This window comes from Silene latifolia, unplaced genomic scaffold (genome assembly GCF_048544455.1).
Source record: "Silene latifolia isolate original U9 population unplaced genomic scaffold, ASM4854445v1 scaffold_79, whole genome shotgun sequence".
Taxonomy (NCBI): Eukaryota; Viridiplantae; Streptophyta; class Magnoliopsida; order Caryophyllales; family Caryophyllaceae; genus Silene; species Silene latifolia.
In genome coordinates, this window is record NW_027413701.1 from 3,390,448 (window position 1) to 3,406,165 (window position 15,718).

At 40.6% G+C, this 15,718-nt stretch overlaps 5 protein-coding genes across 5 annotated transcripts; 2 read left to right on the forward strand and 3 right to left on the reverse strand.

Annotated features, from left to right (window-relative positions):
• Positions 1–7,177: 7,177 nt before the first annotated feature.
• Positions 7,178–8,263, reverse strand: LOC141640439 (uncharacterized). Its single transcript, XM_074449243.1, has one exon. It carries the CDS (start codon positions 8,261–8,263, stop codon positions 7,178–7,180), a length of 1,086 nt encoding a protein of 361 aa, XP_074305344.1.
• Positions 8,264–8,864: 601 nt separating this feature from the next.
• LOC141640440 (uncharacterized) lies at positions 8,865–9,548 on the reverse strand. The gene has a single exon (XM_074449244.1). The coding sequence runs from the start codon at positions 9,546–9,548 to the stop codon at positions 8,865–8,867; it is 684 nt and encodes a 227-aa protein (XP_074305345.1).
• Positions 9,549–9,593: 45 nt separating this feature from the next.
• Positions 9,594–10,190, reverse strand: LOC141640441 (uncharacterized). The gene has a single exon (XM_074449245.1). The coding sequence runs from the start codon at positions 10,188–10,190 to the stop codon at positions 9,594–9,596; it is 597 nt and encodes a 198-aa protein (XP_074305346.1).
• A 3,313-nt stretch (positions 10,191–13,503) lies between these two features.
• LOC141640442 (uncharacterized) lies at positions 13,504–14,613 on the forward strand. The gene has a single exon (XM_074449246.1). It carries the CDS (start codon positions 13,504–13,506, stop codon positions 14,611–14,613), a length of 1,110 nt encoding a protein of 369 aa, XP_074305347.1.
• Positions 14,614–14,741: 128 nt separating this feature from the next.
• On the forward strand, positions 14,742–15,395 carry LOC141640443 (uncharacterized). The gene has a single exon (XM_074449247.1). It carries the CDS (start codon positions 14,742–14,744, stop codon positions 15,393–15,395), a length of 654 nt encoding a protein of 217 aa, XP_074305348.1.
• The last annotated feature ends 323 nt before the right edge of the window (positions 15,396–15,718 follow it).

The following is a 15,718-nucleotide window of genomic DNA, read 5'->3' on the forward strand; positions in this document are numbered from 1 at the left end:
CCGTATGACTGTTGTGCTTTCCAGGTAGGGTTTCCCTACTCAGTATTAGTCTCATAGTGATTGTTGATGTGTTGAGATTGATTGTTTGATTAATATCGTAATTTTATTGTGACGGTTGTGATTGTGATTGTTTGTCTCTAGTTCTCGAGATGCGTTCTCGGCTGAGTGGAGTCACTTGCGGGAGTGGCTTCACGCCCTAGTTTCGCCCTTCGTGGAACCCACCACGGAAGGGGATGTGCACATTAATGACCAGGGAATTCGCTCAATATGAGGAGCGGGGATTTGGTGGGTACGGCTGCGGTCCCCCACGTGGCGGTCGGGTCCGATGGAGATGATCGGTGATTGAGATTGATGGGACTGGTGTGATTGTGTGTGTGTGATGGTGTAAGTCTGCATTTTATCTTATTGTTGATGTATATAAGTTGTGTGATTAATCGACCCTGGTTGTTGTTTTTAAAACTGCGGTGATCCATTCGGGGATGGTGAGCAAAGTAATTGTGAGCGAGTTTGAGTTGAGTCACATGGGATTCTTTGGGATGTGCCTTTGTCGACGATAGAAGTCTTCCGCTGTAGCTTAGTAGTTTAATAAACTTTGCTTTTAGTTGATTAGACAGCTGGTTTGAGAACTTGTACCCGTATTTTGGGATTTGGCTTTGGATTGTACTTTTCACTAAAGTTATACCATTTAAATGTTGTTTCGTTATTGTCTTATGATTATCATGCCTCGGGTAACCGAGATGGTGGCATCTTTATACCTGAGTGGTCCTGGTAAGGCACTTGAAGTATGGGGGTGTTACAATTGATGCAGGATTCTCTATAGCATAACCATAAAATATTAGAAAGCTAATCATTGAAAAGCTGCCATTATAATCATGCATTTTATTACAAAAGCTGAAAGTGTAAACAATAAATTAGTAATACACATAGTTGCAAGTAAAAGCAGTCTAAAGGAAATTACCCCTTCACAGTTGGTATTTAGAATTGTTTCCTGTCGAAGGAAGATCGTAATACCACAGACAATTTTTCCAGTTAGTTTTTTTTTTGAAAGCTTTGCTTTACTTGTTTTTATGAAGGTCAGTATTGAGGAGTGGTGTGGTTTATACTTTTAGTATATTGTTTTACTGATAGAGGGACACATTGATGTACTATGCTACAGTCATTAACCTTATGCCTATGACCTATGGAGTGTTGGAGTGTATTAAGGGAAGGATTTTGTGAGGGTAGTTGTATATATGTGGTATGTAGAGCTATTGTACTTTCTAAATCAATTATTTATTGTGGTAAGTTTGCTTTATTGGGTGGAATTGTCAATTAGTAATAATATTTGACTGTACCGTAAACGGTTATTTATGTATAAAATTGTATATAAACTAAGTAGTTTATTAAAAATCAAACAAAGAGATGAGAGAGAAAGCGATTTTTGCGAAAACTTAAACCCTAAACCCTAGTTTTACTGTTCATAGAATTCTGCATTAAATTGAGTAATTAATAATGGCGATCATGGTTTTTAGTGAACAACCTGAATCATCTTCATCAAAAACAAAAACAAAAACACTTAAAACAACACGAAAGCCACCTACGCCTGCAAAGGATGCTACCGGAATTCCATCAGCTGGAGAAAAACCTGTATCAGGCAGGGGTAACCCTGTACCTTGTTCGGGGGATGCAACTAAGACCAAAACGATGGCTGAAATCACAGGGATACCGGTGCTGAATTTGTCTGAGGATGGTGTAGACACCTCGGGATGGAAGCAGAGGAAGAATGGAAAGGATGTGCCGATTATGGAGCCTATTATGGAGGATGAGGAGCTGACTGACCTGCTGCAGTTTACTTCTGAAGATACCAAATCTGAGGTAGATTTCTGGAACACTACTGTGTATGGTTATGTTCTTGGTGCTAACCCTCCTAGGGAGATGGTTGAGGACTATGTTTACAAATTATGGGACCAATATGATGTGGACAGAGTCTCGTTTATGGAGAATGGGGTCTTTTTGATTCGACTTAAAACATTAGTACAGAGAGATAATCTGCTGAATTCTGGGCCTTATCTTTTTGAAAACAAACCTATTATTCTTCGACCTTGGTCAAAATATGTTGATTTGATTAAGGAGAAAGTTGATAAAGTGCCTGTTTGGGTGAAACTGTATGGTATACCTCTGAAATTTTAGGGAGATTGCCTTCCTCGTATTGCAGGACTAGTGGGTAAATTCGTTAGGAAGGATATTGCTACCCAGGACAAACCAGACTGAGTTTTGTTCGGGTTATGGTTGAGCTGACTATTGATCAGGTGCTGAAAGAAAAAGTTAGGTTTCTGGATGAGGGTGGTAATGTGGTTGATGTTAGAGTTGAGTATGAATGGAAACTTGTGTCCTACTCTATCTGTAAAGGGTTGGGGCACAGTTTACTACATTGTAGGAAAGCAAAGCCTAGGTCAAAACCAGGTCCACCTAAGGTGCATCCAAAAAAAGTATGGAGGCCTGTTCAGAAGCCTGTAGAGAACACAGTATTCGAGCATCCTGCTGCTATATTCACACCTGAGGTTTTCCCTACTCTAGCTAGTGTGGTGAAATCTACACCTGCTAGACATATCATGAGAATGAGTAGACATGAGAGCTTTGCAGGGTATAGGGCAAAGGGAGGCTCTGGTCCTTTTACCTTTATTGATGCCTTGAACAAACTGGCTACTCCAAAGGGGGGGGGGGGGGGTAGTGCAGAATGGAAAAGATCCCCCTCCACTGGTTTTAGATGCATAATATTGGGTTCTGGAATGTTAGGGGGCTAAATGATATTAATAAACATAAAACGGTCAAATGGTTTTTGCAGAGTAATGGAATAGCTCTTTTTGGAATATTGGAAACAAAAATAAAGCCTAGCAAGTTGTTGAATAAGTGCACTAACCTGTGTGAGGGGTGGAGTGTATCTACCAATAGTAGTTGGCACAAAGGGGGGAGGATATGGATTTTTTTGGAAGCCTGAGTGTTTTCAGGTTCAGTTCCTTTCCTACAGTGCTCAGCATATTCATATGAAAGTTATATCTAGAACAGATGACAAGGAATTTTTGTTAACCATGATTTATGCCTTCAATGGGGTTGATGAGAGACAAAGTTTGTGGGATTTTTTTGAAGCAGACTGCTGTCAACTGTGCTGAACCTTGGCTCTGGCTAGGGGACTTCAATACTGTATTGAGCCCAATAGAGAGGTTAGGGGGAAGCTCTACTGAAAGGGAAATGGAGCAGTTTCAAGAATGTGTTTCATTGTGTTGTATGGATGATATTCAAGCCTCTGGTGCACTGTATACTTGGTCTAATAAGCAAATACCACAGGATAGAGTCTACAGTAGGCTGGATAGAGCAATGGGAAATATTGAATGGATGGAAGTTTATGGTCACTATAATGCTCATTTTCACCCTGAAGGACTTTTTGATCATTGTCCTTGTACTCTTGTTGATAGGACTAGTGATATCAAATGCAGGAGAAATTTTAAGTACTTTAATATGTGGGGGCAGTCTGAGGTGTTCAAGCCTTGTGTAGCTAATGTGTGGAATAGGAAGAAAGATGGGACCAAAATGTTTCAACTTGTGAAGAAATTAAAGGAACTGAAACCAGAGCTGAAGCAACTTAATAAGCATTGCTTCTCTGATATTGAGACAAGTTTTAATGTGACTGGTATGTTGCTTGATAAACTCCAGAGAGAGTTGGTGGTTAGGCCTGGAGATACTGAGTTAGTCCAACAGGAATGTCATGTGGCACAGGAGTTGAGGGATCTTCAGAGAGCTAGAGATAGTTTTCTGATTCAAAAAGCCAAGCTGCAATGGTCACTGGAGGGTGATATTAATTCTGCTTATTTTCACAATGCTATGAGGAAAAGAGTAAGGCAAAATAAGGTCCTTTGTATTGAGAACCAGCATGGGGTTTTATGTACTGATGGAGCTCAGATACAAGATGCCTTCCTGGAATACTATCAGGACCTTCTTGGATCTAATAGTCAGGTGGATCATGTGAATATTAATGTGGTTCAACGTGGGAAATGCTGTTCTACTGATCACTGGACTCTATTGAATGCACCAGTTTCTGCTGAGGAAGTTAAAGAATGTTTGTTTAGCATTCCCAAGGACAAATCACCTGGGCCTGATGGCTACACAAGCATGTTTTTCAAAGATGCCTGGGATATAGTAGGGGGTGAGGTTTGTGATGCTATCATAAACTTTTTTGACACTGGCAAACTTCTTACTCAAATCAATGCCACCTCTATAACTTTGATTCCTAAGATGGATAGACCTACATCTGTCAAGCATTTCAGGCCAATTGCCTGTTGTAATGTCTTGTATAAAACCATCTCAAAAATTTTGTGCAAGAGATTGGTTGGGGTCCTGCCTGATCTAATCAGCAAGAATCAAGGAGCTTTTGTGCATGGTAGGAGTATCCTAGAAAACATTCTGATTTGTCAGGATCTGGTTAGGCTATACCATAGGAGTACCTCTTCTCCTAGGTGTATGTTTAAACTAGACCTCCAAAAAGCATATGACTCTATTGAATGGTCGTTTATTGATGAGATGCTGAGGGCAATGAACTTTCCTGATAAATTTAGGAGCCTGGTGATGACTTGTATTACAACTACTTCCTTTTTCCCTTAATTTGAATGGTTCAATGTTTGGTTACTTCTCTGATAAAAGAGGGCTACGGCAAGGGGATCCAATTTCTCCATTGATCTTCACAATTTGTATGGAGTATCTCTCTAGGATCTTGGATTATGCAACTGAGAAGTGGTTTTTTAGATATCATCCACTTTGTAGAGCTTTGAGGTTAACCCATTTACTCTTTGCTGATGACTTATTATTGTTTTGTAAAGGAGACACTAGATCCATTATGCTGCTGTTGAGGGCATTCTCTACTTTTTCTGCTACTTCTGGGCTAAAGGTAAACCCTGCCAAGTCTGAAGTGGTATTCTGTGGAGTGGATGCTACTGTTAAGCAGGATATATTACAGGTATCAGGGTTCAGAGAAGGTCACCTACCATTTAAGTACCTGGGAATTCCTATCCAACCAGGGAGGCTTTCTAGACAAGACTGCTCTATTCTGGTGGAGAGAATTGTGGCTAGAGTAAGAAGTATAGGGGCTAAGAAGTTGAGCTATGCAGGGAGACTCACCCTGGTTAACTCTGTGCTGAATACATTGCACAATTACTGGGGTTCTATTTTCTTGATTCCAAAATCAACAATCAAGAGAATTGAAGCTGTGTATAGGAACTATTTCTGGGATGGAGGTACTGAATATAATAGAGCTCTTCTTGTTGCCTGGTCTACTATTTGTACTAGCAAGAAGGAAGGGGGGTTAGGTGTAAAAAATGCTGAATTTTGGAATGCTGCAAGTGTTGGTAAATTAGTGAGTTGGATTTATACAAAAGCTGATCAACTGTGGGTGCTGTGGGTGGATCATGTTTATTTGAAAGGACAAGACTGGAGTTCATATGAACCTCCTCCTGATTCCAATTGGAACTGGACGAATATATGTAAAACAAGGAAGTTGTTGGCTATGGGTTATGTAGGGAGTCAGTGGACTTTGGATGTTAAGGGGTATACTGTGAAGACTGGGTACCAACTGTTGCAGGGGTAGCACCCTCCTGTACAGTGGTACAAGGAGGTTTGGGATAGCTGGTTTGTGCCCAAACACTCCATTATAGGCTGGATGATTAAGCAGGAGGCCTTGAACTTGAGAGATAAATTGCATAGATTGAATATTTGTGGGAGTAGTATGTGTGTCATCTGTGAAAAGGAGCCTGAAACACACCAGCACTTGTTTGCTCAGTGTGAGTACAGCAGGGCTGTGGGGTTCATTCTGGATGACTGGTTGCGTAATGCATTTACTGGAAATGTACAGGGTATGCCTATTCTGAAGAGTATTCGCAGACTGGTACAATTTACTACATGGTACACTCTGTGGATGGAGAGGAATTCTTGCAGATTTGATCTGGTTGTCAGGAGACCTGAGAGTTTGGTGAAGGACATACAAAGAATTGTATGTATGCGTGTAAAAATGATGCTGCAGGAGCAGTGCCCTGCTAGTATTGAGTATAGTATTTGGCTGAGAATGAGAGATACTATTTAACTATGTAATAGGAAAGGCAAGTATTAGCTGTTGAAATGTATTGAAATGATGTAATTGTTGATGGATATTTTAATGAAAAAGCTCACATTTGACCAAAAAAAATAAGTAGTTTATTAATTTTCATATATGACTAACAATTAACAAGGCGTATCTTACCAAAAATTATTGATTTTTTTTTTATTTCGTATATATTTATTTATTCTTTTTTTTGTGTGTTTTGCCTTGTTTTAATATATAAGTTGTTTTAATTTGTTTTGTCCAGTTATCCCTTTTTTTTTGCGTGTAGTTTATCTTTGATTGAATTATTATATTTTATTATAAGATAATGCAGTTCTATGTCCTATCGTTGTGAGATGGATATTAGTAATTCTACGTTTGTATGACAAATATATAGGTTATAATGGCATTACTACATTAGATATTGTGAGTATGATTAGAAAGTAGTTGTACACATATACATGTATAATTACGTTCAACTTTGTTGAGATACCATCTATTTAGGATTAAAATACCCTTTTTTGGAATTGAATCATTAAAAGCTACTTCCTCACAAAATATCACCCTTAATATTAAATCTAATATTTGGTTTACATAGAGGAGAAGGTCTTTTTTCACATAATCATTCTATGTAATCTAACATCTATTTAGCGGATAGCCTAATTGTTCAATTTCTAGCACAGAGAATATTTAGTAGAGCACTGTCATTTTTAGTTGTTGCTTAGGCATGCATATTTCTAAAAGCTAATTCATCGTCCATTGGACTATAGATTATAGCAGCTGGCACATCTGGCAACTAAACAATTGAGCTGGGATTTCATCACCAAATAGCGCTGGTCCAATCAAAGCTGAGGTAACGCATTTTTTCACATGGCAGCGCTATGCATAGTAAGGCATAGATAATGTACAGGAAGTGTGTAGCTCCAGGTGCACAACGTCAGTGTTGCTTATTTATTCAAAGCCTATTGTAAAATACAAGTAAAAACCGTTAATATTCGCTGTGATTAAATTCCTAACAATAATCCGTCAAGAGATGTAATGTTTAGTTAGGAAGTCAGCAGCAGTAGTTTACCTTTAAGTGGTAGTAGGTGATACAATTCCGGCAAGGGTTAGAGCTTCATATGATACGACGTTTCTGGCGAAGGTAGCGGGAACTGTTTGTGGGCCTGGTGCTGCGACAACTGTAACTTGTTTTGCTTTCCGCGCTCTGAATAGTGCGACATATAGCTGCCCATGAGAGAAACACGGGCGAGGTAGGTACACAGCTACTTGGCTTAAAGTTTGGCCTTGACACTTGTTGACTGTCATTGCAAAGCTGAGCTTTAATGGAAACTGGTTCCTCTGGAATTGAAAAGGATAGTTAGCTGAAGGAGCTGGGCGGAGTTTGATCCGTGGTATCAGCACGATATCTCCCCTGTTTTGCCCAGTCATAATGACAAATTCAACTGTGTTTGGTAAAAACCTCTTGCATATCAGTCGTGTGCCATTGCATAAGCCAAATGATGGCTGGAGGTTCCGAATCAGAATAACAGGGCAATTTTCTTGAAGTATAAGTTTGTGAGAACTCATTCCCCCAGGATTCAATTTGTTGATGAACTCAAAGCAGATAGACGCACAGGTGTCATCTAACATTGAATCGTGACTTGTGTACGTTACAGATTGCCCTGGGAACTGGTCAATTAGAGCGTCATTAATGGCATCAACATCGTCATTTAAGGGTGTTAAAATAGCTCGATCTGTAAATAGGTTGGAGTCAAATGTCCCAAGTTCTAATTCTGGAAATGCAAGTGCCGCTAAACCAGCAATTGGATTTGGATTTGACTGGTCCAGAACTTTGACAATACCATCCGGTAGTTCAATGCTCTCAAACTGTTTTGTCCGTAACTCGCCATTGCCAAGTGCAAGTAAAAACTTTGCAAATTCAGGATCATCTTTAGCACGGAGGTTTTCAGTCAGGCTAAACTTAATAAGCCTTAGCCAGAGGTGTGAGCTGAACAAACTCGCTTCTACGACTTCGTGCTGTGATTTTCGAGGTAGAATAGGAAGTGTTTGCCGAAAGTCACCTCTGAATACAACTACGTTTCCCCCAAAAAGCTGGTTTGGGTCACACAAGTCTCGAAGAAGATGGTCTAGAGACTCAATATTCTGGCGCTTTGACATTGAAGCCTCGTCCTAAATTATCAAGCTTGTTGCACGGATCAATGCAGCTAGGCTGCTTTGTTTGGAGACGTCACATGCCAGAGATATGTCACATTCCAAGGGTATTTTGAACTGCGAATGTGTTGTTCGCCCGCCGGGTATGTTAGCTGCAGCTATTCCTGAAGATGCTGTAGGCAAGACAATTTCTCCCATCATGTGCACCTCAGCGTACAATGCTTTGTATAATAAAGTTTTACCGGTGCCCCCCCGGTCCGTCTATAAAGAATGCCCCTGGTTTCGAGGACTGTATGTGTTCCATAATTGTTGTAAATGCTTCTTTCTGAGCTGGATTTAACAGTGATTTACACAATCTGCAGTCTTCAGGTATTGCTGCATCTAGGGCATCAACTATATCTCTAGTGGGTCGAACGTCATCATCAGTACAGGTATCTAGATGATCCAGCCCAAACTCTGCCATTGTCTTTCCCATAGCTTCTAAATACCTCTCGACTGCACGAGCTGTCAGCTGACTAACTTTTAGTGGGTTGTCAGGAAATTGAAATCGGAAATCATCTGACAACGATTCATAGTGTGTACTCCATAACAAAGATGGGTCCTTTGGTTAGGCGAAAATTAGCAATGTTGAGAAAAGGCGACGAAGTGCAATAGGCATCTGCATTGCGCACGCCTCTGCCATACATAATTCGGCGGCATCCTCTTCTTCAAGCAATCTGTGTCGCAAGGCTGCCTCTTGGAACGTTGCACATACGTATCCGTCCACCGTTTTCAAATACTCAAACGAGGTGGGACCTCGGATGTGTAGTAACAACAGCCTTAGGAAAAACCTTTCACCTTCGGCTGGTGCTACAAAACCACCGCCAATTGCAATAACTTTGTTCCTCCTTTTTTCCCAAGTTCTAGACCCAGTATCCCAACAGTAGTGTTCTGTGAATTCCCCGTACAACAGTTTGAGGCATCCTTCGGTTGCACTTGTCCTGAAAAACTCAGTTAGGGGTGTGCGGCTTCTTTTTTCATCAGCAATGAAATCAGCCAAATTATTTGTTGGCCTCAGGCGTATTGTCTGCATGTTTGGGAGGTGCACCTGCAGGATCATCACCGGTGGTTGTGTCTCAAATAGATCAAAACCAAATATTCGCCAATCTACTTCGCATGGAGATACCCACCGGCCTGTTTGGTATTGCAAAATTTCATCTACTGCTTGAGGTTCTTCACCTTCAGCTAAACTGAAGGATACCCTGTCGTGGCCTTTGTATATATACTTATATAAATATTTCACTGCGTGCATTGTTGAACAGACTTCAACATTCAGGTGGCAGTCGAACAGTGCCAATTAGTATGGGTTATAAGGGATAACCCATCTGTTGTCCATATTGTGCTTCCATATAACAACCACCTCGCCTGTGTTGCGCCTCCTATAGTCCGGATATCCAGAACCATTAATTATAGTATCAGACGTGTAGGGCTTTGGGTAATTAAATTTGCAGCACCCTAGTGTGTTGGGATGTTTCATACACGAACATGCAGGATTAAGATTGCCACAAGGACCGTGTATCATGTGCTTAAGCACAGACTTACGAAGGGATGGGTTTGTCATAGGCGGTATTTCAGCAGAAACAAATTTGTCAAAATCTGCTGGGCATTTCAGCCTATACCCATCCTTCAAAATTATAAGGAAGTGGACATGAGGGAGACCCCTTTTTTGGAATTCAACTACATATACGTACGCAGCCACTTCGCCAAAGATTTGCTTTTCTATAATTTGTTTCTTCAGCGCTAGAAGCTTAGCACGGAAGACTCTAGCTACTAAGTCTGGTCTATTCTGTGCCTCCTCTCCTGAGGCTAGTTGTTCTTTTATTTCAGGCCAGTTAGCATTGCACGTCATGGTGACAAACAAATCTGGTTTCCCAAAACTATGAACAAGAGCCATTGAGTTCAGATATCTCTTTTTCATGTCCCGGGGTCCTCCCAAGAAAGACGGTGGCAAAATAACTCGCTTGCCAATGTTTCCGCACGATGCTCACCTGCCCCAACAGTATCAAGAATTCCTTGGTATAACTCAGCCCTTATCGTTTCTTGATTGTTCCGAAAATAATCAAGGCGGGTGTTTTCGATCTTAACGTACATGTCAACCACGTACTGCTAAAAACACCGTCTTGTCCTAAGCAGCATGTTTCCGGGGCGGTTTTGCATTTTGTAACAATAATACCGGCGGCATGAAACGATTTTGGACTTTGGGCCATATATTTGTACAGCACCTGTTGTTGACATGCATAAACAATTAGCTAATGCAAATGTCACTCTTATTACTACTTACTGAAAATCTATTAACACGTAAGTAAGTTATACTGGTAAGGTTACATACGGTTTGATTCATCTTCTAACAGGCACTCGACGGTCTGGCTAAGTTCAGAAGGTACCCTGTTATGAACATTGGTCCCTTTCTGGGCTACATTTAGGTTTAGCTTTTGAAGCCCTTGCACCCACCCACACTCTCCGTATGGGAAAAGTAATGGGTACTGCAAAGGATCGTAGCACCCATAGTAATGCATTATTCGATGGGACTGGTTATCCTTCGTAGTGACAGTTATGTGTGGGGTGTTAGATTCCCTAGATGACGAGTTATCTGTCCAAATAACAACAACCTCATCAGACGTGGGTGCATTATACACCCGTTGGTAGGACAGTATTCCTGTGAATTCTTATCTGGGTATTTTCATTAATGGGTAGTTCTCTTAGGGATCGAAAGAAACGTGCATAGGGATTGTTATGTGTAATTTATATAAGGGAGTTAACGATATCCCCTCTAACTTCTGGGAAGCATCAAATGCGATTCAACGCTTCATGTTGGCCATCGTAGAAATATAGCTACAAATACTTGGGTTTACAATTATCGGGAAGCAATTTAAGTACGTTATGATAGATTTGGCCATGAAGTTGAAAGACATAAATACCTTTCTCAGTGGATGCTATATAATCTCCACCAAATGAGCTAAAGGCAAAGAGGTTGTTATACATTCTTGCGTATGTCCGGAAATGAACTGCATCCTCGTCAGGAGAAGTATATAGTCGTACTAAGGCAGGAGGGAATGCATTTGTAGGCAAGTGGATTGTTTCATCAGCACAGCAGAATAATGGGGATTCATATGCAATTTTTAGGGCGTTGCATTTAGTACAAACTCGACCCTGTGGAAGTCTCAACTGGTCTGTAGGCAATGGTTGTGCAACGTGGGCTGCAGGTAAGCCTGTGCAAATAGTAGCTCCAAAGGAGTTAGTTTTACACTTTCTTATAACGATACATCAGTAACATAAATAGCAGGATGAAAATGTTATTCACCTGTTTGTCGGCGGGCTCGGGTCCTCTTTTGCCTCTTGGGCCGCGGTCGTAGAGGCGTTTCAGGTACATTGCTGCATTTGACAGTGCATAGAGTAAAATATCTTACTTGTTAACTTCCACCCATAAAGGTTTGTACACTGTAAACTATACCTCCTTCCTGAATGGTCGGCATTTATGAATGTCGCTCTAGACCGTTTCAAACGCCTAATCGGTGTAGGAGGTGTTACAGCCATGGTACAGGCTGCATGTGTGCTACGGCTTTGTGACGAGCTACATCCTTGGGTCTGTAACAGCATAAGTTAGGAAATGTAAGATTGTGAATTTAAGTGTTACGGGGGGGGGGGGGGTGGCTCAAATCACATTTCCAAACAACACCGTAAAACAGAGGAAGTTCGTTGGTAAACTGGTTAAAATTGGGAGATAGCACAAACCACGGACTACTGATCACACCAAGTTCCAAATGTAAAAATGCGGTAATTGTAACGAAGGATTACATGTTTACTAAATATCACATGGCAAATGGTCGCAACTATGCTGGCCTGTCACAGCCTGTTTTTTCAAACCATATACCCTAAAAATAAGGCATATTTTTCAAACCAGAAATTGAAGTGAATCGGTTATAAAGAGAGAAAGCGAGTAGAGAGAGAAAGCTTACAATTCCACAATTTCTTCAACAATGGCGAGAAATCGAAGGAATGTAAATAATAATAATAATCCACAAAAACAAAAAAAATACTAGTTCATCAACTAATAAACACAAAAATAGTAGTAATACAATACATATTACAGAATTAAGAGAGATTGCTGCTGAAGTTACAGCAGCCGAGAGTTCTAAGACAGCGGAATTACGATCGTTTAATTTGAGCAAGGAAGTGAGTGCAGTACCGGAGATTACTGTTACGACTGAAACGGAGTGGCAGACGGTTGGCGCGAAAACTGGTACACCATTGGAACAACCTCGCGTTAAAATTGAAACAGGGGACGTCCAAGGTGAGCTTGAGTTCTGGTCTTCGTCTGTATTCTGCTTTGTTTTGGGAGCTAATCCTCCTAATCATGTTATGGATGGTTATGTTCGAAGAATTTGGAAGGATTTATCGATTGATAAAGTTGCTTTTCAAGCTAATGGTGTTTGTATTGTTCGATTTAGTAAACAAGAGGATAAGGATTCTGTGCTTCAATCTGAACAGCTATTCTTTGATAATAAACCGTTTATTATTATAGATTGGCAACCTGATGTGAAGTGTGTGAAGGATAAACCTGATTTGGTGCGAATTTGGGTGCGATTGTATAATTTGGACCTTAAATTTTGGGGAAAAGCATTACCTAAGATAGTTAGCATGATAGGTACACCTATTAGACCTGATCGTGCTACTGAGAAGAAGGAATACTTGGAGTATGCCAGGTTCATGGTGGAAGTGAAATTGGGACATCTTCTACCTGATAAGATTGAATTCATTGATGATAAGGATGTGGTGCAGTTGCAGGAGGTCTCCTATGAATGGAAACCCCTGGTATGTTCTCAATGTTCTGGCATTGGACATGATGCTGCTATGTGTAGGAAGCGTGCTGCTGAGGTTCGTAAGAAACCTGCTCAGAAAGTTTGGAGGCCTAAAGCTCAGGTACCTGTGAAGCCAGCTGATGTTCCTGTGCAGGTTGCTCATGTGCAATGTGTGGAGCCTGTGCAGGAAGCAGTGGTTCTGCCACAGAGTAACCTTCCTGTGCTGGTTACCCCGATCCCTTTCAGAGGCAAGGAGATGGCTTCACCAGCTAGTCTGGTTCATCGTATGTCTAGATTAGGGAGGGGAAGCAGTCAGGGGGGGCCCTACTGTACTTGAAGTAATTCAGCAGTCCTTGAGGCAAAGTTTATTGAATAGTATGGGGAAGGGGAGATCAACAATCATTCAAAATGGTTAATATAGGATTTTGTAATGTTAGAGGCCTTAATAAATGGAATAAGCAAGGTGATATTAGGAGATTCTTGCATATTAATAAATTAAGCCTGTTTGGTTTGGTTGAAACCAGGGTCAAAATAAAGAATAAAGATAGGATACAAGCTGGGTTTAGTAGTCCCTGGCAAATAATTGATAATAGTGAGGTAAAAGATAGTGGTAGAATCTGGTTGTTGTGGGATTCCTCACAGGTTATGGTTAACTGCATTAGGAAGGATTTGCAGGTCATTCATGCTCAGGTTACTAATCTGGTGAATGGGTTTGGATGGACTTGCTTTTTGGTGTATAGGTGCAATGCTGATTCTGATAGAGTTGTTCTTTGGGACTCTATGATTGCTCTTAAAGCTAATGTCCATGGACCTTGGCTTGTAATGGGATATTTTAATAATGTTTTGTATGTGGATGAAAGGATTGGGTCTCAGGTGAGTGATGCTGAGGTTAAAGGGTTTCAGAACTGTGTGGATGTGTGTGGCTTGTATGACTTGGTCTCTACAGGTGCCTATTTCACCTGGAAGAATAAACAGGAGGGTGATGCTAGGGTTTATAGTAGGATTGACAGGGTTCTGGCAAATGATGATTGGATCTTGAATGGACCTAATGGTGTTGTTACTTTCCTTCCTGAGGGGCTTTATGATCATAGTCCTTGCTTGATTGAGCTAGGAGAGGATATTGAGAGAAGGAAGGGTACTTTTAAATATTTTAATATGTGGGGGAAACATGCTGAGTTTAAGAATATAGTCACTGAGACTTGGAGACAACCTATTTATGGCTGTTATATGTTTCAGTTGGTCAAAAAGCTTAAGTATCTGAAGCACCCTCTGAAGAAGCTGAATAATGGGAGATATGGGGATATTGAGAATACTGCCATGGTTGCTAAATTGCTGTTGGAAAGTATCCAGAAACAGTTGCACAATGACCCTAGGAATGTGCAGCTTCACCAAAAGGTGTCATTCACAAGGTGGAGTGCATTTGCAGCAACTACCTATGGGCTGGGCATGCTGAGTATAAGCATTTTCCTCCTGTTGCTTAGGAGACTTGCTGTTTACCTAAGGAACAGGGTGGTTTAAGTATAATCAACTGCCATCTGTGGAATGTTGCGTTGATAGGCAAATATGCGTGGTGGATCCATAGTAAGAAGGAGAGTCTCTGGGTTCAATGGGTGCATCACATTTATATAAAGCAAAGTGAATGGTGGATGTATGAACCTACTCAGAACTCTAGTTGGACGTGGAGACAGATTTACAAGGTTAAGGATATTCTTAAGCCAGGTTTTTTGAATGGAGCTTGGGATGGGAACTATTCTATTCAGAAGGGGTATCAGTGGTTACTTGGTCCTTGTTCAAAGAAGGATTGGGTACCTATGGTTTGGAATAGAGTATGCTTGCCTAAGCACAACTTTAGTACTTGGATTTACGTCCAACAACATTTCTTAACGCAAGATAGACTGCAAAAATTTGGTGTTAGCACTGCTGGTGTGTGCTATCTGTGTGGAATGCATTTGGAAACACACAGACATCTGTTCTTTGACTGCTTGTTTAGCTTGCAGTGTCTGATACAATTGCAGCATTGGCTGCAGGTTCAGTGGCAAGGAGATGTAATGGACTGGATTATTAGTTGGAGGTGTCGATCTTTGCTGAAAAAGCAGGTGGTAATGGTTGCAATTTCTGGTCTCATATACAGCATTTGGGACTGTAGGAACAAATGTAGGTTGGAGCATTACATTACTCACCCTCGAAGAGTTGTGAAAGGAGTCCAGCAGTTGATTAAAATTAGAGTGAACAAAGGAGATTTTGGTAAGGGGAACATGAAATGTAAGGCTTGGCTACAACACATTAATGTACTAGATTAGTAGCTTAGCTTATGATGAAGTATGTTAAGTGTATGGTGTACTATGTTTGATTTTAATGAGATTCATATTTTCACCAAAAAAAATAAGGCATATTTTATGTTAAACTAACAACGGCATTAAAGTATTTAGGGCTCTACTACTTTGAAAGAGGGTATTTTCCCTTTCATGTAGAAATTAATACCACCTATTTAAAGCACATCACGTAATATATTAGAATTCGTGCTAAATATGCAGTTGAGAATTACAATCTTCATTCACTCGGTTGTCCACTTCATATACTATCTGTGTTAATTCAACAATTAGATGTGGGTGTATCCCCTATT

Coding starts and splice junctions, on each gene's coding strand:
- LOC141640439 (XM_074449243.1), bottom strand. CDS start 8,263: ATGTCAAAGCGCCAGAATATTGAGTCTCTAGACCATCTTCTTCGAGAC.
- LOC141640440 (XM_074449244.1), bottom strand. CDS start 9,548: ATGCACGCAGTGAAATATTTATATAAGTATATATACAAAGGCCACGAC.
- LOC141640441 (XM_074449245.1), bottom strand. CDS start 10,190: ATGGCTCTTGTTCATAGTTTTGGGAAACCAGATTTGTTTGTCACCATG.
- LOC141640442 (XM_074449246.1), top strand. CDS start 13,504: ATGGTTAATATAGGATTTTGTAATGTTAGAGGCCTTAATAAATGGAAT.
- LOC141640443 (XM_074449247.1), top strand. CDS start 14,742: ATGTATGAACCTACTCAGAACTCTAGTTGGACGTGGAGACAGATTTAC.